The following is a 22,361-nucleotide window of genomic DNA, read 5'->3' on the forward strand; positions in this document are numbered from 1 at the left end:
AATGAGTGAGGAAAGATTGACCAAGAGGATATATGTGTCAGAGGTGGAGGGAACAAGGAGAAGTGGGAGACCAAATTGGAGGTGGAAAGATGGAGTGAAAAAGATTTTGAGTGATCAGGGCCTGAACATGCAGGAGGGTGAAAGGCGTGCAAGGAATAGAGTGAATTGGAAAGATATGGTATACCGGGGTTGACGTGCTGTCAATGGATTGAACCAGGGCATGTGAAGTGTCTGGGTTAAACCATGGAAAGTTCTGTGGGGCATGGATGTGGAAAGGGAGCTGTGCTTTCGGTGCATTATTACATGACAGCTAGAGACTTATGCTCTTATTCACATACTCTCAGCTTTCTTGTTTCACACACTTTACCAGACTCAGTCACCAGCCTCTGCAGTTTCTCACCCGAATCAGCCACAAGCGCTGTATCATCAGCGAACAACAACTGACTCACTTCCCAAGCCCTCTCATCCACAGCAGACTGCATACTAGCCCCTCTCTCCAAAACTCTTGCATTCACCTCCCTAACAACCCTATCAATAAACACATTAAACAACCATGGAGACATCAAACATCCCTGCTGCAAACTGACTGGAAATTAATCACTTTCCTCTCTTCCTACACTTGCACATGCCTTACATCCTTGATAAAAACTTTTCACTACTTCTAGCAACTTACCTCCCACACCATATACTCTTAATACCTTCCAGAGAATATGCCTTCTCCAGATCCATAAATGCCACATATAAATCCATGTTATCTAAGTATTTCTCACACATGTTCTTCAAAGCAAACACCTGATCCACACATCCTCTACCACTTCTGAACCACACTGCTCTTCCCCAATCTGATTCTCTGTACATGCCTTTACCCACTCAATCAATACCCTCCCACATAACTTCCTAGGAATACTCAACAAACTATACCTCTGTAATCTGAACACTCACCTTCATCCCCTTTGCCTTTGTACAATGATACTATGCATGCATTCTGCCAATCCTCAGGCACTTCACCATGAACCATACATACAATGAATATCCTTACTGACCAGTCAACAACACAGTCACCCCCTTTTATACTAAATTCCACTGCAATACCATACAAACCCACTGTCTTGACGGCTTTCATCTTCTGCAAAGTTTTCACTACCTCCTCTATGTTTAGCAAACCATTCTCCCTGACCCTCTCACTTTGCACATCACCTCAACCAAAACACCCTATATCTGCCACTCTATCATCAAACACATTCAACAAACCTTCAAAATACTCCATCTCCTCACTTCACCACTACTTGTTATTACCTTCCCATTAGCTCCCTCCACCAATGTTCCAATTTGTTCTCTTGTCTTAAGCAGTTTATTTATCTCCTTCCTAAACATCTTTTTATCCTCCCTAAAATTTAATGATACTCTCTCATCCCAACTCTCATCTGCCCTCTTTTTCACCTCTTGCACCTTTCTCTTGACCTCCTTCACACTACTAACCTGCAAAAATCATCCAAACACCTTTCTCTTCTCTTTCACTAACAATCTTATTTCTTCATCCCACCACTTACTACCCTTTCTAATCTACCCACCTTCCACCTTTCTCATGCCACAAGCATCTTTTGGGGCAAGTCATCACTGCTTCCCTAAATACATCCCATTCCTCCCCTACTCCCCTTATTTCATTTCCTCTCACCTTTTTCCATTCTACACTCAATCTCTCCTGGTACTTCCTCACACAAGTCTCTTTTCCAATCTCACTTACTCTCAACACTCTCTTCACCCCAACATTCTCTCTTCTTATCTGAAAACCTCTTCAAATCTTCACCTTTGCCTCCACAAGATCATTATCTTGTGGAGGCTACCCCTCAGCACATTAACATCCAAAAGTTTCTCTTTCACATGCCTATCAATTAATACATAATCCAATAACGTTCTCTCTCCTACATAAATATGTATACTTATGTATACCTCTCTTTTTATACCAGGTATTCCCAATCACCAGTCCCTTTTCAGCACACAAATCTACAAAGTAGCGCAAGGAAACAGACAAAAGAATGGCCCACCCACAAACACATGCATATACATAAACACCCACACACGCACATATACATACATACACATTTCAATGTATACATACATATAGATTTTTTTCTTTAATTATACTTTGTCGCTGTCTCCCACGTTAGGGAGGTAGTGCAAGGAAACAGACGAAAGAATGGCCCAACCCACCCAAATGCACATGTATATACATAAATACCCACACACGCACAAATACATACCAATACATTTCAACGTATACATACATATACATATATACACATGCACATATTCATACAAGCTGCCTTGCAATAACTTGAGATTTTACCCTGTAGGTTCGAATTGTACTCATTGTGCCATGTAAGAGGTGCAATGAAAGCCAGTAGTCTGTCCTCACTGTATCATAAAGTACTATCCTTTCATAAGAGAGGAGTGGCATCACCTCTATCTCAATCTGATTCCTGCCTCCAACTACCCGGGGAGCATTCCCACGCTACTGTGTACCCGCCGCCCATTTATCGTAACACACACTAAACCCTACAGTGACAGAGGAGTTAAAGAAAGTGTGTGAACTTAAATGTGACACAGAAATAGGTTACATTCAATTTACCATACTTTGGCAGGAATGGACATCCCTTCCCCCTATCAGTTCATCAAATTGAGGGTTTACTGTACTACGAAAGATCAGCACAGTACTTTTAAAGTCAATCAAATACTAAAAAGTCATCAACTCAGCACTTACATTATCAAAGTAGCAATTTATTTTCTCTGGAGCAGCTTGTCCCAGGGCTTCTCCAACATTTGTTGTCTTGTAATTAAAGGAATAATCCGCCCCTAATTCTTTGACCCAAGCAACCTTCTCCTCTGAACCTGCAAAAGCAATCACCTTGCATCCTGGAAGAAAGGGGGAACAACATGATAACATGTTGACTATTTCATTAAATGCAATACAATGCTATGTATAACATGAACATCTACTCTATTACTGCTGCTTTAGTGAATAACAGAAAAAATCAATCTAAAAATGTGAATTCTAAATGCCTCTTTGCTAATCTTAATATTTCTCTAGCTTATTGAGTACAATGACTCTATAGGAGTCCCTAAGAAGGATTATGGGGAAGGTAGGTAAGGCAGGATAAGGTATGTACTGGGAACTACCAATTTGTACTTTATAGTGTGTCATTACATATTTGAATGCTATGGGGAGTGAATTTTACACTCAAAAGGCCCCTTCTCCTGAACTTCTGCTTTTATTTAACTTTTTAAACTTGTGTGTGCCATCCTCAGTCATAACTTCCTCATTCAATCTATTCCATTTAAACACTACTCTTATACAATAAAACTACTTTACATACTTTCAAACAAGTTTCTTGCTTAATTTCATGTTATAGCCTCTTGTTCTTCCACCCCTGCATCTTTCAACTACATGTCAAATGTTTACACCAAACTAGTTTAAACATTTAGACTTATCAGCTCACACCTTAATCTTCTTTCTTTCACAGAGGGCAAATTTAAGGCCTCTAACCTTTCCCTTAAGTCAGCTCTCTTAATTTGGGTATCATTTTTGCTGCCATCCTCATGACATTTTCTATCAGTTTTCTGCACTTCTTTAACCCCTACAAGTGCACCAGAATATTTCAAGAGCAGTCTCTAAAAATGCAATCTCCCAAATAAAAAAAAAAATCAATGAAATAAAAAAATTCATAACTTTTTCTTGATGTTTTGAATCAAATGATATTACATTCTTTACTCTGAATCATGAAGGCACTGAAGATAAATCAGCACTGCTAATGGATGGGTCCATAGAGGTAGTGCTGTAATATCTCTGCAGAGGCTTACTGGGTTCATCTTTGTCCCTCTTCTGAGATGGATATCAGGAATTCCTCATTCGTATAATTAGAGACCTACAATTCAGTTTAAATTACTTAGTCTATAGCAAGGGTCTTTTTCCTCTCTATAATAATTTTTTTTTTTTTTTTTTTTTATACTTTGTCGCTGTCTCCCGCGTTTGCGAGGTAGCGCAAGGAAACAGACGAAAGAAATGGCCCAACCCCCCCATACACATGTATATACATACGTCCACACACGCAAATATACATACCTACACAGCTTTCCATGGTTTACCCCAGACGCTTCACATGTCTTGATTCAATCCACTGACAGCACGTCAACCCCGGTATACCACATCGCTCCAATTCACTCTATTCCTTGCCCTCCTTTCACCCTCCTGCATGTTCAGGCCCCGATCACACAAAATCTTTTTCACTCCATCTTTCCACCTCCAATTTGGTCTCCCTCTTCTCCTCGTTCCCTCCACCTCCGACACATATATCCTTTTGGTCAATCTTTCCTCACTCATTCTCTCCATGTGCCCAAACCATTTCAAAACACCCTCTTCTGCTCTCTCAACCACGCTCTTTTTACTTCCACACATCTCTCTTACCCTTACGTTACTTACTCGATCAAACCACCTCACACCACACATTGTCCTCAAACATCTCATTTCCAGCACATCCATCCTCCTACGCACAACTCTATCCATAGCCCACGCCTCGCAACCATACAACATTGTTGGAACCACTATTCCTTCAAACATACCCATTTTTGCTTTCCGAGATAATGTTCTCGACTTCCACACATTCTTCAAGGCTCCCAGAATTTTCGCCCCCTCCCCCACCCTATGATCCACTTCCGCTTCCATGGTTCCATCCGCTGCCAGATCCATTCCCAGATATCTAAAACACTTCACTTCCTCCAGTTTTTCTCCATTTAAACTCACCTCCCAATTGACTTGACTCTCAACCCTACTGTACCTAATAACCTTGCTCTTATTCACATTTACTCTTAACTTTCTTCTTCCACACACTTTACCAAACTCAGTCACCACCTTCTGCAGTTTCTCACATGAATCAGCCACCAGCGCTGTATCATCAGCGAACAACAACTGACTCACTTCCCAAGCTCTCTCATCCCCAACAGACTTCATACTTGCCCCTCTTTCCAAAACTCTTGCATTCACCTCCCTAACAACCCCATCCATAAACAAATTAAACAACCATGGAGACATCACACACCCCTGCCGCAAACCTACATTCACTGAGAACCAATCACTTTCCTCTCTTCCTACACGTACACATGCCTTACATCCTCGATAAAAACTTTTCACTGCTTCTAACAACTTGCCTCCCACACCATATATTCTTAATACCTTCCACAGAGCATCTCTATCAACTCTATCATATGCCTTCTCCAGATCCATAAATGCTACATACAAATCCATTTGCTTTTCTCAGTATTTCTCACATACATTCTTCAAAGCAAACACCTGATCCACACATCCTCTACCACTTCTGAAACCACACTGCTCTTCCCCAATCTGATGCTCTGTACATGCCTTCACCCTCTCAATCAATACCCTTCCATATAATTTACCAGGAATACTCAACAAAGTATACCTCTGTAATTTGAGTACTCACTCTTATCCCCTTTGCCTTTGTACAATGGCACTATGCATGCATTCCGCCATTCCTCAGGCACCTCACCATGAGTCATGCATACATTAAATAACCTTACCAACCAGTCAACAATACAGTCACCCCCTTTTTTAATAAATTCCACTGCAATACCATCCAAACCTGCTGCCTTGCCGGCTTTCATCTTCCGCAAAGCTTTTACTACCTCTTCTCTGTTTACCAAATCATTTTCCCTAACCCTCTCACTTTGCACACCACCTCGACCAAAACACCCTATATCTGCCACTCTATCATCAAACACATTCAACAAACCTTCAAAATACTCACTCCATCTCCTTCTCACATCACCACTACTTGCGAAGTAGCATTAAAAACAAAGAACTGAGCCTTACAGGGAATATCCTCACTTGGCTCCCTTCTCTGCTCCTTCTTTTGGAAAATTAAAAATGGGAGGGGAGGATTTCCAGCACCCTACTCCCTCCCTTTTAGTCACCTTCTACAACATGTACGGAATACGTGAGAAGTGTTCTTTCTCCCCTATCCTCAGGGATAAAATCACATACAAATTTTCATACATACAGTCACAAATCACATCAAGATGTTCTAATATCCATACCATACCTGGTTTAGGGTAAAAATGCAGAGAAAGAACGGTTGTTGGTAGCAGGTAGTATCTCAAGAGTGTAGCATGGGAGTGACTGAAGCTTAGTTTGTTTACATTTCTTTTTCCCACTGGTCTGGGCAGCTGGCAGCACATACTTAAGTCTAGATGCCACTTCAAAATTCAGAGAAAATTGCAGTGTTCACAAGAGACTGAGGGTACATGTTTTTAATGGGCATGTAGAATTTCTAACTGTCACACTTAAGGAAAGTGAAGTTCAGAGTGGGAGATTTAGACCACTGCACTATGGTGACCAAACTTGAGAAGCGAATCTTAGTTTTGTCCTAATTCAGGGAGTGAACAGCTTGCAGAATATTTTCTTATCTATATACTTGAGAACAATTCGAAGATTTGCCAGCAGATACTTTGTCTCCTTAACTATTCTCCTAACGTGGGATTCTGACAACACATTATGGATCATGTCTACTCCCAAATTTCTTATACACAAAGATTCCTGCAGCTTAATCTCTGCTATATAACATTTAAATTGAGGCCTTCTTTCACTGTGTCCCATCCTCATCACTTCACATTTACTTGGTAGAATTTCATCATCCTTCTAGTAGAACAACTTTGAAGTCTGATGCTGTCCTTTTCAATTTTCCCCTCTCTCAAGACTTTGGTATCATCTGAAAACAAATTCCAGTTTGTGTGTGTGTTATTACGTATTTCGACTTTGGTATCATTTGAAAACAAATTCCACTTTGTGTGTGTGTAATTACCTATTTGTACGGGTTTGGAAGGGAGTTTTACACTTTTGGGGTCCCATCTCTTGATCTTGAATTTAAGTATGCTGTCTGGATTAACATCCTGAGTGAATCTGTTCCATTAACCCATCACTCTTACACAGTAAAAGTATTTCTTTACATCCCTGTTTACAATTTATTTTTCATCAGTTCCATTAACCCATCACTCTTACACTGTAAAAGTATTTCTTTACATCCCTGTTTACAATTTATTTTTCAATTACTTTCATGTTATGTCCCCACGTTGCTCAATCCCTACATCTACTGAAGAACTGTCTACTGTCCAGATCATGTCTTATGAAAAAAAAAAAAAAAAAAGAAGTGATCACGTCACCCCTCACTCTTTCAAGGTGGATAAATCTCAAGCCTCTAGCCTTTCCCTATAACTTAATCTTCTTAATTCTAGTACCATCTTTGTTGCCCTCCTCTGGACGAAGCTTCTCTATGTATTTAGGGAAGCAGTGATGGCTTGTGCAAAAGATGCTTGTGGCATGAGAAGCGTGGGAGGTGGGTTGATTAGAAAGGATAGTGAGTGGTGGGATGAAGAAGTAAGATTATTACTGAAAGGGAAGAGAGAGGCATTTGGATGATTTTTGCAGGGAAATAATGCAAATGAGTGGGAGATGTATAAAAGAAAGAGACAGGAGGTCAAGAGAAAGGTGCAAGAGGTGAAAAAAAGGGCAAATGAGAGTTGGGGTGAGAGAGTATCATTAAATTTTAGGGAGAGTAAAAAGATGTTCTGGAAGGAGGTAAATAAAGTGCGTAAGACAAGGGAGCAAATGGGAACTTCAGTGAAGGGGGCTAATGGGGAGGGCGATAACAAGTAGTGGTGATGTGAGAAGGAGATGGAGTGAGTATTTTGAAGGTTTGTTGAATGTGTTTGATGATAGAGTGGCAGATATAGGGTGTTTTGGTTGAGGTGGTGTGCAAAGTGAGAAGGTTAGGGAAAATGATTTGGTAAACAGAGAAGAGGTAGTAAAAGCTTTGCGGAAGATGAAAGCCGGCAAGGCAGCGGGTTTGGATGGTATTGCAGTGAAATTTATTAAAAAAGGGGGTGACTGTATTGTTGACTGGTTGGTAAGGTTATTTAATGTATGTATGATTCATGGTGAGGTGCCTGAGGATTGGCGGAATGCATGCATAGTGCCATTGTATAAAGGCAAAGGGGATAAGAGTGAGTGCTCAAATTACAGAGATATAAGTTTGTTGAGTATTCCTGGTAAATTATAGGGGAGGGTATTGATTGAGAGGGTGAAAGCATGTACAGAGCATCAGATTGGGGAAGAGCAGTGTGGTTTCAGAAGTGGTAGAGGATGTGTGGATCAGGTGTTTGCTTTGAAGAATGTATGTGAGAAATACTTAGAAAAGCAAATGGATTTGTCTGTAGCATTTATGGATCTGGAGAAGGCATATGATAGAGTTGATAGAGATGCTCTGTGGAAGGTACTAAGAATATATGGTGTGGGAGGCAAGTTGTTAGAAGCAGTGAAAAGTTTTTATCGAGGATGTAAGGCATGTGTACGTGTAGGAAGAGAGGAAAGTGATTGGTTCTCAGTGAATGTAGGTTTGCGGCAGGGGTGTGTGATGTCTCCATGGTTGTTTAATTTGTTTATGAATGGGGTTGTTAGGGAGGTGAATGCAAGAGTTTTGGAAAGAGGGGCAAGTATGCAGTCTTTGGGGATGAGAGACCTTGGGAAGTGAGTCAGTTGTTCGCTGATGATACAGCGCTGGTGGCTGATTCATGTGAGAAACTGCAGAAGGTGGTGACTGAGTTTGGTAAAGTGTGTGAAAGAAGAAAGTTAAGAGTAAATGTGAATAAGACCAAGGTTATTAGGTACAGTAGGTTGAAGGTCAAGTCAATTGGGAGGTAAGTTTGAATGGAGAAAAACTGGAGGAAGTAAAGCGTTTTAGATATCTGGGAGTGGATCTGACAGCAGATGGAACCATGGAAGCGGAAGTGAATCATAGGGTGGGGGAGGGGGCGAAAATCCTGGGAGCCTTGAAGAATGTGTGGAAGTCGAGAGCATTATCTCGGAAAGCAAAAATGGCTATGTTTGAGGGAATAGTGGTTCCAACAATGTTATATGGTTGCAAGGTGTGGGCTATGGATAGAGTTGTGATCAGGAGGGTGGATGTGCTGGAAATGAGATGTTTGAGGACAATAAGTGGTGTGAGGTGGTTTGATCGAGTAAGTAATGTAAGGGTAAGAGAGATGTGTGGAAATAAGAAGAGCGTGGTTGAGAGAGCAGAAGAGGGTGTTTTGAAATGGTTTGGGCACATGGAGAAAATGAGTGAGGAAAGAATGACCAAGAGGATACATGTGTCGGAGGTGGAGGGAACGAGGAGAAGTGGGAGACCAAATTGGAGGTGGAAAGATGGAGTGAAAAAGATTTTGAGTGATTGGGGCCTGAACATGCAGGAGGGTGAAAGGCGGGCAAGGAATAGAGTGAATTGGATCGATGTGATATACCGGGGTTGACGTGCTGTCAATGGATTGAATCAGGGCATGTGAAGCGTCTGGGGTAAACCATGGAAAGTTCTGTGGGGCCTGGATGTGGAAAGGGAGCTGTGGTTTCAGGCATTATTGCATAACAGCTAGAGACTGAGTGTGAACGAATGGGGCCTTTGTTGTCTTTTCCTAGCGCTACCTCGCACACATGAGGGGGGAGGGGGATGTTATTCCATGTGTGGCGAGGTGGCGATGGGAATAAATAAAGGCAGACAGTGTGAATTGTGTGCATGTGTATATATGTATATGTCTGTGTGTGTATATATATGTGTACATTGAGATGTATGGGTATGTATATTTGCGTGTGGGGACGTGTATGTATATACATGTGTATGGGGGTGGGTTGGGCCATTTCTTTCGTCTGTTTCCTTGCGCTACCTCGCAAACGCGGGAGACAGCGACAAAACAAAATAAAATAAATAAATGAATAATATATATATACAGATGTGAGAAGATGTGGCCTTTCTTCGTCTGTATCCTGGTGCTACATCATTAATGCAGAAAACAATGACTGAGTATAAAAGATATATTTCACTGTACACTTATATTACATTAAAAATTAGAAAAAAAAAACGGCTTGACAGAGCAGATAAAAAATCCAGCTTCTATGGCAAAAAGGAATAGACTAATAAATGAAGTCCTTGTGCCACTGAAGGAAAATTCAGGATATAACAGAATTTGGCCTCTACTGGACCACCCTAATCCCCAATCCAACCATTATATTGAGCCTGACTTGTAATTCTCCCACAGGATAGGAGAGGAGGGGTGGATGGGTATTTCTAGCCTAGGTGCAAACAAGTTCAACCCTCTTGAGGCGATAATTGGTTTTAAGAGCACTTTATATTTCCTAAGAAATGGCTACAGTGCATTAAAATAGTACAAACACAAAACTATGAAGTGCAAATATGAAAGTATTCACACCATGTCAAGGGCATTAAGGTGAAAAACTGTCAACAAAATGAGCATAAACTGACAAGTCTCTGTACATATTTTCATGTTACTCAAAACCAATACTCTGCATGTGAGAAAAGAGAGCCAAGTGTGATACAAAGTTCTGGAATAACGAATAACCATGAGATCTATATCCTCCCCCACTCATCTCCAAGTGGGGAAGAATTTCCCCAGATGTGTCAGCCATACACCCTCTTCATCCTCTCTTACAACTCCACCAAGCAAAGAGCTGTAATTATATTAATCTCTGAGTATCTGTTTCTAATTTTGCATGCAGATAAAAATCTACAGTTCCTAAAATCTATAAAATCTTAAAACTATATTCTTTTGCACATGCAAGGAGTTGTCTAAAGAACTAACCCACCTTATACAACTTTTGAACCTGACAACTGAACCAGTTCAAGCATTTTCTGTCCAGAACATATCTTGGCTATGAAGGATTATTGTAGAAAAATAAGAAACTAACCCTTGATTTTAGCAATCTGCACAACAGCACTTCCAACAGCTCCTGCTGCACCATTAACTAGTACAGTCTCCCCTGCCTTTGGCTGGCATATCTCAAGGAAACCAAAGTATGCTGTGATCCTGATGAGTTTGGGGAAAAGTGAACAACAATCAATAGATATGGTGATATTTACCATACTGAAAACAAGATAATGCAAAATATGAAAAATCCTGCTCATAATTTCAAATGGATGTGACCCAAATACGGTTCATACAGATATTTTAAGGGTTATGATTTGTGGCCAAGAATCTAACACATAATGATAATGATTATTCTACTCTCATTAAATAGTGCAAATAGTGCACGCCCTTCACCCTACTGCATGTTCAGGCCCCGATCACCCAAAATCTTTTTCACTCCATCTTTCCACCTCCAATTTGGTCTCCCACTTCTCCTCGTTCCTTCCACCTCTGACACATATATCCTCTTTGTCAATCTTTCCTTACTCATTCGCTCCATGTGACCAAACCACTTCAAAACACCCTCTTCTGCTCTCTCAACCATACTCTTTTTATTTCCACACATCTCTCTTACCCTTTCATTACTTACTCGAACAAACCACCTCACACCACATATTGTCCTCAAACATCTCATTTCCAACACATCCATCCTCCTCCGCACAACTCTATATATAGCCCACACCTCGCAACCATACAAAATTGTTGGAGCCACTATTCCTTCAAACATACCCATTTTTGCTTTCCAAGATAATGTTCTCGACTTCCACACATTCTTCAATGCTCCCAGAACTTTCGCCCCCTCCCCCACCCTATGATTCACTTCCGCTTCCATGGTTCCATCCGCTGCCAAATCCACTTCCAGATATCTAAAACACTTCACTTCCTCCAGTTTTTCTCCATTCAAACTTACCTCCCAATTGATTTGTCCCTCAACCCTACTGTACCTAATAACCTTGCTCTTAATCACATTCACTCTCAGCTTTCTTCTTTCACACACCTTACCAACCTTAGTCACCAGCTTCTGCAGTTTCTCACCCGAATCAGCCACTAGCACTGTATCATCAGCGAACAACAACTGACTTGCTTCCCAAGCTCTCTCATCCATAACAGACTGGATACTTGCCCCTCTTTCCAAAACTCTTGCATTCACCTCCCTAACAACCCCATTCATAAACAAATTAAACAACCATGGAGACATCATGCACCCCTGCTGCAAACCAACATTCACTGAGAACCAATCACTTTCCTCTCTTCCAACATGTACACATGCCTTACATCCTCGATATAAACTTTTCACTGCTTCTAACAACATGCCTCCCACACCATATATTCTTAATACCTTCCACAGAGCATCTCTATCAACTCTATCATATGCCTTCTCCAGATCCATAAATGCTACATACAAATCCATTTGCTTTTCTAAGTATTTCTCACATACATTTTTCAAAGCAAATACCTGATCCACACATCCTCTACCACTTCTGAAACCACACTGCTCTTCCCCAATCTGATGCTCTGTACATGCCTTCACCCTCTCAATCAATACCCATCCATATAATTTCCCAGGAATACTCAACAAACTTATACCTCTGTAATTTGAGCACTCACTCTTATCCCCTTTGCCTTTGCACAATGGCACTATGCAAGCATTCTGCCTGTCCTCAGGTACCTCACCATGAGTCATACATACATTAAATATCCTTACCAACCAGTCAACAATACAGTCACCCCCTTTTTAAATAAATTCCACTGCAATACCATCCAAACCCGCTGCCTTGCTGGCTTTCATCTTCTGCAAAGCTTTTACTACCTCTTCTCTGTTTACCAAATCATTTTCCCTAACCTTCTCACTTTGCACACCACCTCAACCAAAACACCCTATATCTGCCACTCTATCATCAAACACATTCAACAAACCTTCAAAATACTCACTCCATCTCCTTCTCACTTCACCACTACTTGTTATCACCTCCCGATTTGCCCCCTTCAATCATTTTCCCATTTGTTCCCTTGTCTTACGCACTTTATTTACCTCTTTCTAAATCTTCATATGAATACATAAAGTCTAATAAATAGTAAATCCAGATTTAAAATAAATTCTATTAATGAGTAAACATATGACAATAACATGATCCTTATCAATCTTACTCAAATATGAATAGATGAAAAAACAGAAAATGAAAGTTTTACAAGGATATGAGCCCGTTAGAGCTGATTCAGGAAAACTGAGAAAGGTGATATAGTAATATATGCAAACAATAAATCTTATGCTAATAGATGACGAAACGATCCCACAAAAAATGTGAATCATTAGCAGTGAGCATACCTGCCATTAAAACAATATACTGTGACTTAAGAGATCACCCAAAAAATAAATGACAGAATTCCAAGCAGTCAAAAATTCAGCAGATATCAAGGAATACAGATAAACCAGAAAATACAATAATTTGGTACAGTGACTAAAGCTAAGAGGGCATACATTTCAGAAGTGAAGGGAACAAGAAGGGGAAACAGGAAAAGGTAAAGGGACGGAGTGAAATATGCTTGGAATGATTAGGCTCTGACCTTGCAAGAGGATGTAAGCTGTGCATTAAACAGAGGATATTGCAGCAATGTGGTTTACAAGGGGCAATGCTTTGTCAGGACAAATCACAGAAAGATCTGAAAGCTTGGTTCTGGGTAGGGAACTCTGGTTTCAGTGCATTACACATAACTTGAGACTGGATATGAGCAAATGAAGCAATTCTTCATATATTTCTGATACTACCTTACTACGCATGAAACAGGAAACAGTATGAAATAATGGTAAAAGAGATCTTAACTTTCTAGCAGAGTGGTCAGACAGATGGCAAATGAAGTTTAATGTTGACAAGTGTAAAGTTATGCACTTTGGAGACAAGAATATATGTTACAAATTCAAACTAAAGAACAAGACCAAAGCACATAAAAGAACAATTAAAATTAAATAAATGACTGAACTTACCTGAGACATTCATCTCATACAGACACTACTCAAAGACACTAAGGTCAATGAAATAAGTGTCTCTGATCAAAACATGATAGAAGCACAGGTTAACTATATAGTCAAGGGGAGAAGGAATACTTCCCACAAATGTCATAGAAGGCAACTAAAGGGGGATTGGGGAGCTGGAAACCCTCCCCTTCTTGTATTTCAATTTCTAAAAGGGGAAACAGAAGAAGGAGTCAAGCAGGGAGTGCTCAGCCTCCTCGAAGGCAAAGACTGGGGTGTCTAAATGTGTTTGTATGTAATGAAGATGAGAAGAAAGGAGATAGGTAGTATGTTTGAGGAAAGAAACCTGGACATTCTGGCTCTCATGGAAACGAAGCTCAAGGGTAAAGGGGAAGAATGGTTCAGAAAAGTCTTGCGAGTAAAGTCAGGGGTTGATGAGAGGACAAGAGCTAAGGAAGGAGTACCACTACTCCTGAAGCAGGAGCTGTGAGACTGTGTAATAGAGTGTAAGAAAGCAAATTCTAGATTGATATGGGTAAAACTGAAAGTGGATGGAGAGTGATGGGTGATTATTGGTGCTTATGCACCTGGGCATAAGAAGAAAGATCATGAGAGGCAAGTGTTTAGGGAGGAGCTGAGTGAGTGTGTCAGTAGCTTTGGTGCACGGGACCAGCTATTAGTGATGGGTGATTTGAATGCAAAGATGAGTAATGTAGCAGTTGAAGGTATAATAAGTGTACATGGGGTATTCAGTGTTGTGACTGGAAATGGTGAAGAGCTTGTGGATCTATGTGGTCCATTGTAAAGCAACGACTAAGTGATACAGACACATCTTTTGTACCAAAGCTTAATGTGGCAGTTAAGTAGCTCTGGGATAGTTTCCCCCATCATGGATGAATAGGAGAATAGAAGGACTACTTCACCAAAAGGAGAAAACATATGAGAAATTCAAATCAATGGGAACCAACGAAAATCACCAGGAATTAATCAAAATCTAGAGTGTAAGAATGTCAAAAGACAGAGTAAGTGCAATGAAGAAAAAATTATCCTTCAAAGTTAAGAATAATCCTAAGGAATTCTTCAAATACATAAGACAAAGGAAGACAGTAAAAGAAGGAATTGGAACATTATGGAGTGAACATGACACACTAACTACTGATGACAAGGAAATGGCTACCATACTAAATTATTAACTCTGTATTCACAATTGGAGAAACAACTCGAATACCGCAACAAATGAAAATGTTTCAAGGATCCGATGAAGAAGAGTTGAGGGTTAGAGAAATAAAGAGCTCTCAAGTACTTAAGTACCTGGACCAATTAAATTCTAACAAATCCAGCGGTCCAGATAACTTAGCTCCAAGATTTTTAGGGAGGTGAGGAAACAACTGATATACCCCATAACAGAAATAATCAACAAATTTCTAGTGGATGATCAGGTTCCAACTGACTGGAAACTAGCATATGTTACTCTTATGTACAAAAAAAGAAGGCAAAAAGTGTGCCTTGACCTACCGCTCAATTAGCCTTATCTCAGTGTTAGGTAAAATGATGGAAAAAAAATAACAAGATAATACTGTCATGTTTCTAGAACACAAAATTATATCAGACAACCAACATGGTTTCTGCCATAGAAGATCCTGCCTCACGAATCTGTTGGATTTTTTTTTTAATGTTAGTGATCAGAACTGGGACAAAAAATTACCATCTGATGTAGTATATTCGGATTTCCAAAACTTTCAATAAAGTACCTCACAAGAGCATAAACTCAAAGCACACGGAATCAGTGATGAATTCTGTACAAGGAAGAAAGCAGCTTGTAGTATTAAAAGGCAAAGCCTCAGATTGGCTAGATGTAACAAGTGGTGTGCCACAGGGGTTGGTCATAGGCCCAATTCTTTTCATAATATATATTGATGACCTAGAACTCGGTCTCATATCTAGGATCTCCAAATCTGCTGACGATACTAAACTAGGAGTGGAGCTGTAAACAAGTGGGACTGAGAAATGATTCAAAGAGATCTTAACTTTCTAGCAGAGAGGTCAGACAGATGGCACACGAGTTTTATGCTGACAAATGTAAAGTTATGCACTTTGGAGACAAGAATATAAGTTACGACAACAAACTATTTGGAAAGTCTACCAAAAGTAAATGAAGAAAAGGACCTTGGAGTTGTCATTAGCAACAATTTGAAATACACTAAACAGTGTCAAGCATCAAGTAAAAAATGGTAACCAAATGTTAGGTTTCATAGCCAGGAACATAGATTATATGACATCAGAAACAATTCTCATACTTTATAATTCTCTAGTAAAACCACACCTTGAATATGCATGCAGTCAAGCTTTGGTCCCCAAACTATAAGAAAGATGAGGAAAAATTAAAGCAAGTACAAAGACACGCAACAAAACAGATTCCATCCTTTAGAAACCTGGCATACAAAGAGAGGCTAAAACAATTGGATCTCTTCTCCCTTAAAAAACAGACTTTGTTGAGACTTGATCCAAGTGTTCAAAATTCTGAACAAGTTTGATCAAGTAAACCACAAGCATCTTTTCGAAATACAAGAAAATAAGGTTAATAGGACAAATGGAATAAAACTCAAAGCTACAAGATGTAGTACGGACATGGGAAAAAGCTTCTTCTCCTATAGGTGTGTGGAGCGCTGGAATAAGTTACCATCAAATGTAGCGAATGCTAAAACTATAAATACCTTCAAAAGTTGTTTAGAAAAACATTTTATAAATTCAGGTATACTTTGAGAAAAATGCCAGAAATAAATGTATAAATGACAGTGGTAAGAAGGACACAGAAGGATAATGTGCAGCAGCAGCAGCAGTAGCAGGGAATCAGTGAAAGCTTAAAAAACTACTTTTTGAGCAGAATCAAATTTTTCTTAAGTTAAATATTTCTTTTTTTGACAACAGTTGTGGGCCAATCAGGCCTTCTGTTGTCTGTCTTTCCCATGTAAACTCATGTAAATCTACTCAAGAATTTTGCTGACTGCATTCTTAGTAGGTTATACGATTGCAGCAAAGTCTCATGGTAAGTATCAATTTAGGCCACTTAACCACAAAAATTCTTTTTCTGGCTCACAACTTAACTTTTGGTGCAATGTAGAAACATTTCAAAAGGAAAATAAATAGTCAGGAGCATTTGAACTACCACAAAAGATTAAAGAAAAAAGGAACACTAAAGTCCAGAAAGATGAAGAGATATATGATAATATCTGCCTTGGCAAAAAACAAAGTATAAAGAACCATTTATCTAACCTGAAAGCAACTCAATAAGGCAAATAATGAATCATTAAGTCAAGTACAAGTCCTGCAAGTATACAAATTTTTCAATGCAGTACCCAAGTAACTAAGAAACATACTAGGAGTAATTAAAGAAACACCCAAAAGAAGATTAGACTAATGACTGAGACAATACCAGATGAATCATGAACTGACAAGTAAGCCAAGGAAGTAGCCACAAAGAAAAAAGCATCTTACAACAACCAAAGCAAGTGATGAGAAATGGAGAGGCACTTGAGAGATGCAACACTGTTTAATACAAAAGAGGCAGATGCTATGCACTAACACAGTCATTATGGCAAAATCTTGTTGTAGACATGTAGATAATTCACTGGTCAACAAAATTTTACTTTTTTGTCTCACAAACTAAAATAGGTAAACTTAAAGTACTTTTTTATGTTGAATTTGCATCTGTTTTTAGGATATTTCTATCAGGCATGGTTTTTAAACGACAAAGCAATTAAATCTTACATGCATATTACTCATTCATAAATAAGGCTTGTATTACACACAAAAACTTACCTCTTAAATGCAGTGGTGTATGGTTTTTGGCTATAATCACTTTTGTCCTCTCTCTCAACCTCCATACTTTTCTCATGACTTCTTCCTGCATTCTCCTGGACTCCTCACAATAGCCCACATTCCTTCCTTGCAGATACTGACCTTTTCTGTTCCTCTATCAATTCAACTTCCTCATTCCACTACTCATAACCTGTTCTCATTAGATAATCTTCCTTCTGCATACCACATACTAAACTACATACCATGGGACTGCTTCTCTTAATACTTTTCACTCATCATCCACTTCCCTTGTATCATTTACTCTCACCCTATCCCATTCCTTGACTTATCTCTCTTGCCTAATGGCATTAATGCACACAAACCACACTTCCAAGTTCACTCTTTTCACAAAGCTATCACATGTGTCACTGCCTTTCTTCCTAAATCTAACTCAAAATTTCCAACTTGTCTCCCAAAAGAAATAATATAATATTCCTATATATTACGAGTTGTACTTAGAGAAAAAATAAAAGAAGACAAGCAGGACAAAAGTAAGTTATGGAGAATAAAAAAAAATTAAAAAGTATTTGTAGTATTATACTCTCACTTACCCAGGCATACCCAGGATCCCAAGCCACAGACTTTTGGGGAGATCCCCTATGTCTGACAGCTCCATACATCCAGCCCATGAGTCACTCAATTCTAAAGTCTCAGCAGATATCTTTGAGTGAGAACGCCAGCCTGAGTGACACAACAAATGTTTTCCAACTGGCCACTTAGCATTCTTACTCTCGATAATTCTGCAAATAAATTGTGTTGTTAAAATTCTGATACACTTTAAGGAAGAAACACACACAAGAAAATTAATGATTTTGGTAGTATCACTGCCAGTTATAGATGAGTGAAACTACAACTTCCACTACTTCCTGCCCCTGCTACTTTCATTCACTAAATTCAACTTTCCTGGAGATCTAAAGTAAATAAGTTGGACCCAGTTATAGATGTGAGTGAAACTAAAGCTTCCACTATTTTCTGCCTCTGCTATTTTCATTCATCGAATTCAACTTTTCTAGAGATCTAATGTACATAAGTTGGACGAGAGCTTTGGTAAGGTATCTGTCTGTACTGTAAAATTTTGCTTTCACAAGAGAATGTTTTGTAGAAGCAGAATGAAAAGTTACTAAAGTTTTATGATGAGATTACAACAAGAGGGACAGTTTACACATTAAACACTGGTATTCTCTATATGTACATACATACACATCCATGTCTATATATGTATATATATGTTTATTGGTATTAACACGGAGCCAATGGCAGGTGTAATTAAGAAACCGCAAAACTTGGTTTCAGAATGAGAATGGGTGCAGAAAGAAACACTTGAAAATAAGTGAATAGAAGCAACGTTATTAGGCTTAGCAGTGTAAAGAATTGGATGAACTGGGGGGGTTATGAGTTTGTATATAGAGAATTTGGAGGATGTGAAATGTTTTAGATATCTGGGAGTGGACATGGCAGAGAATGGAACCATAGGAGCTGAACCAAGTCACAAGGTAGGTGAGAGGTTGAAGGTCCTGAGCACACTGGGAAAAGTGTGAGGAAGGGAAGTCACTATATGGGAGGGGAAAGATGGGTATGTTTCAAGGTATATTACTCGCAATGGTGTTGCATAGATGTGATGTGTAGGCTCTAGAGGGAGAGGGTAAATGTGTTAAAAATCAAATGTCTGAAGACAAAATGTGGTGGAAGGAAAGTTGATTGACTAAGAAATGATAGAGTAAGAGAAATGTGAGGCAAATGGAAGATTATGGATGAGAACTGAAGGGCTGTGCTGAAATGGTTTGGACATATGGAGAGAAAGAGTGAAGAGAGGTTGCAAAAGAGGGTATATGTGTCAGATGCGAAGGAAACATATGTTTGCCTTTTCCCACATCAGTTACTTTTGTAATGCACTGAAATCACACCATGTTATCATAACTAAGCTCTCCGGACCATGGTTTTCCCCAGCTGCTTCATATCCCCTGGTTCAGTCCACAGATGGAAAGTCATCCCCTGTATACCATATCAATCAAATTTACTCTATCCTGTGCATGCCTTTCATCCTCCTGCATGTTCAGGCCCTGAGCATGCAAAATCTTATTCACTCTATTCCTACACACCGAATTTGGTTTCCCTCTTCTCCTAGTCCCATCTGCACAGACACACACAAACTCTTTTGTCAACCTCTACTCATTTGCTCTCTCCATGTTCAAACCATTTCAGCACATACTCCTCAAGTCTCTCAATTATACTCTTATCATTACCACACCTCTCTCTTACCCTATTATTACTTATTCAGTCAAGCCCTCACACCACATATTGTCCTCAAACATTTCATTTCCAACACATCCACCATCCTCCATACATTTTCACCTATTGCCCATGCCTCACACCCATAGAACATCATTTGGACTACTACACCTTCAAACATTCTTTTCCTGCCTCCCAGATAGTATCCTCTCTTTCCACACATTCTTCAATGCTCCCAAAACCTTCATCCCATCACCTGCCATATGACTCACCTTTGCTTCCATAGTTACATCTGCTGCCAAATCCACTCCATGGTATCTGAAACATCCTACTTCCTCTAAATTTTCTCCATTTAAATTCACACTCCAACTAACCTATATTTCTACACTGTCAAACCTAATAACCTTGCTTTTATTCAGATTCACCCTCAACTTTCTCCCTTCATGTACTCTACTAAACTCAGCCACCAACTTCTGCAGTTTCTCAATTGAATCTGCCCCATCCCATGTCATCAAGAAACAAATGACTCACTTCTCATGGGCCCCTCATCCAATACAGATGGCATGCCTGCCTTTTTATCCAAGACTCGCATTTACCTCCCTCACCACTCCTATCTGTATCTCTGATGCTTGTTCCCTACTGGAACTCTCTCATGTGGTGGCCATGGCAATAGAGTCTCCATAACCAGTGAACTCCAGGGCTGCTTCTTAGCATTTAGTGCCTCAACCTTAATAAGCCACAGGCAAAATACAAGTCTAGTGCAGTTTTTACAGAGGCCCCTACCTAATGTTCCTTCTGACTACTACTACCTAATGCTCCTCTCTGTTGTTCCTTCCAACTACTTCTACCTAATGTTTCTACCTACTACTTCTATCTATTGCTCCTACCATTTTGCCAAAAGGCAGGGCTAGCACATAACACTCACCACAAGGAAATATAGAGTTATGAAGAATGAGCTTTTGTGTGAGTTAAGTGTTGTCAAGTGTTATGTGTGACAAGGAGAGATTGCATGTTTGTGGACAGAATGCCAGTAGTCCACATGTAAGTGAGGTAGAAAATAAAGACAGCTACTTGGGTCAGAGGAGTGCTACCAACTACTACCTCACCACTTCATCCATTAACAAATAGCCATGAGGATATTACACACCTCTTCTGCAGACTCGTCTTCCTTTAGCATTCACTCACCACTCAAAGGGAGCAACATGGTGTTGAATGGTTGAATCAAGGAATATGAAGCAGTCAGGCCTGTAAAGCCTGGTTGTGGAGAAGAGGTTCAGGTTTCAGTGCATTAAACATGACAGCTTGAAAGTGGATGTGAGTGAAATTGCTCTTCATTTGTTCCTAATGCTACCTCACAAATGCAAGAAGGCAAACAAGTGTATTTAAAGATAAATTAGCATTGTATAAAGAAAGATGACTATATTCTTTATGGGCACATGAACATCCAGAAAGAGTCAGCAAATGTTTCAAGTAGTGCTTTAGGCTTTACAACAACAAATGGTGTGGAAGTATTTGCTACCTAAAATACCAGAGTAAGAATCCACCCTAACCCCAAATGCAATAAAGAAAAAGTTTAATAACAACAGGATTTTGGTTAGGAGGTTATCAGTAGGAACTTTCCATAGCTATGGAGTGTCGGGGTTATTGTTAGAATCATCTTATATCTCCTGTATTAAGATTGGTGGATTTACATCCTTTATCAAAATGAAGAAAATGTGATTGACTTAATATCTCATACTTAAATACATCATATATCTATACCCTCTTGCTTTCATTCATATTCATGCATTCTTTTATCCATTTCTTCCTCTTTAGAAATTTGCACACTGTTAAATTATTCTTTTTTCATTTCTCACTCTTTTTGTATTTAGTAAAGACCAAGCCTCATTCTCTTTTATATCAGATGACAAGGCATGGCCAAAACTATGCCCAGCATGTCCATGATGACTGAAAAGGTAAAATAACAAAATAAAAATATTTACCCGAGTTCCTTCAGTTTTTATGCAATTCCCCCTTGAAAAATTAATAAATCTAAGAGTTAAAGAAGAGTTAAAGATGAAAAAATTCCACAGATTCACTATTGCATGAAATGGCCTATCTTCATGTTTAAGGTAATAAGCATGAAAGGAGAATCATTTAAAAGAAAGTAATCACATGAATATCCAATATACATTTTATCAAACATATCCCTTAGTACTAAATCACTTGAATAATACATATGAGCAACAGAAAAGTTTAAGAACAGGATGATTTTTCATAAATCACTGTCCATAACTCACCGAGCAATCTGAGATCCAATCATTGCAGAGTTGAGAGGTATCCGCCTTGTCATGAATCTCATATAGGGATCCACAGTCAAATATTCTGCTTCAACAATCACCTCTAAAAATACAGCAATTTAATGTTTCACATACTCTTACTAATAGTAATTTGTCTGCATGTATCTTGTATAGGGATTCACAGTAAAATATTCTGTTTCAAC

At 39.3% G+C, this 22,361-nt stretch overlaps 1 protein-coding gene across 4 annotated transcripts in view; it reads right to left on the reverse strand.

The window, feature by feature from the left end:
* LOC139760900 (prostaglandin reductase 1-like) overlaps window positions 1-22,361 on the reverse strand; it is a 58,674-nt gene that overhangs the window by 25,659 nt on the left and 10,654 nt on the right. For all 4 annotated transcript variants that reach the window (XM_071684677.1, XM_071684668.1, XM_071684684.1 and 1 more), the window contains exons 3-6: window positions 22,159-22,261; window positions 18,202-18,390; window positions 10,823-10,941; window positions 2,762-2,913 (exon numbers count right to left, since the gene is read on the reverse strand). In XM_071684677.1, coding sequence (XP_071540778.1) covers window positions 2,762-2,913; window positions 10,823-10,941; window positions 18,202-18,390; window positions 22,159-22,261 — 563 coding nt within the window. The remainder of the gene's footprint in view (window positions 1-2,761; window positions 2,914-10,822; window positions 10,942-18,201; window positions 18,391-22,158; window positions 22,262-22,361) is intronic.

This window comes from Panulirus ornatus, chromosome 3 (assembly GCF_036320965.1).
Source record: "Panulirus ornatus isolate Po-2019 chromosome 3, ASM3632096v1, whole genome shotgun sequence".
Lineage (NCBI taxonomy): Eukaryota > Metazoa > Arthropoda > Malacostraca > Decapoda > Palinuridae > Panulirus > Panulirus ornatus.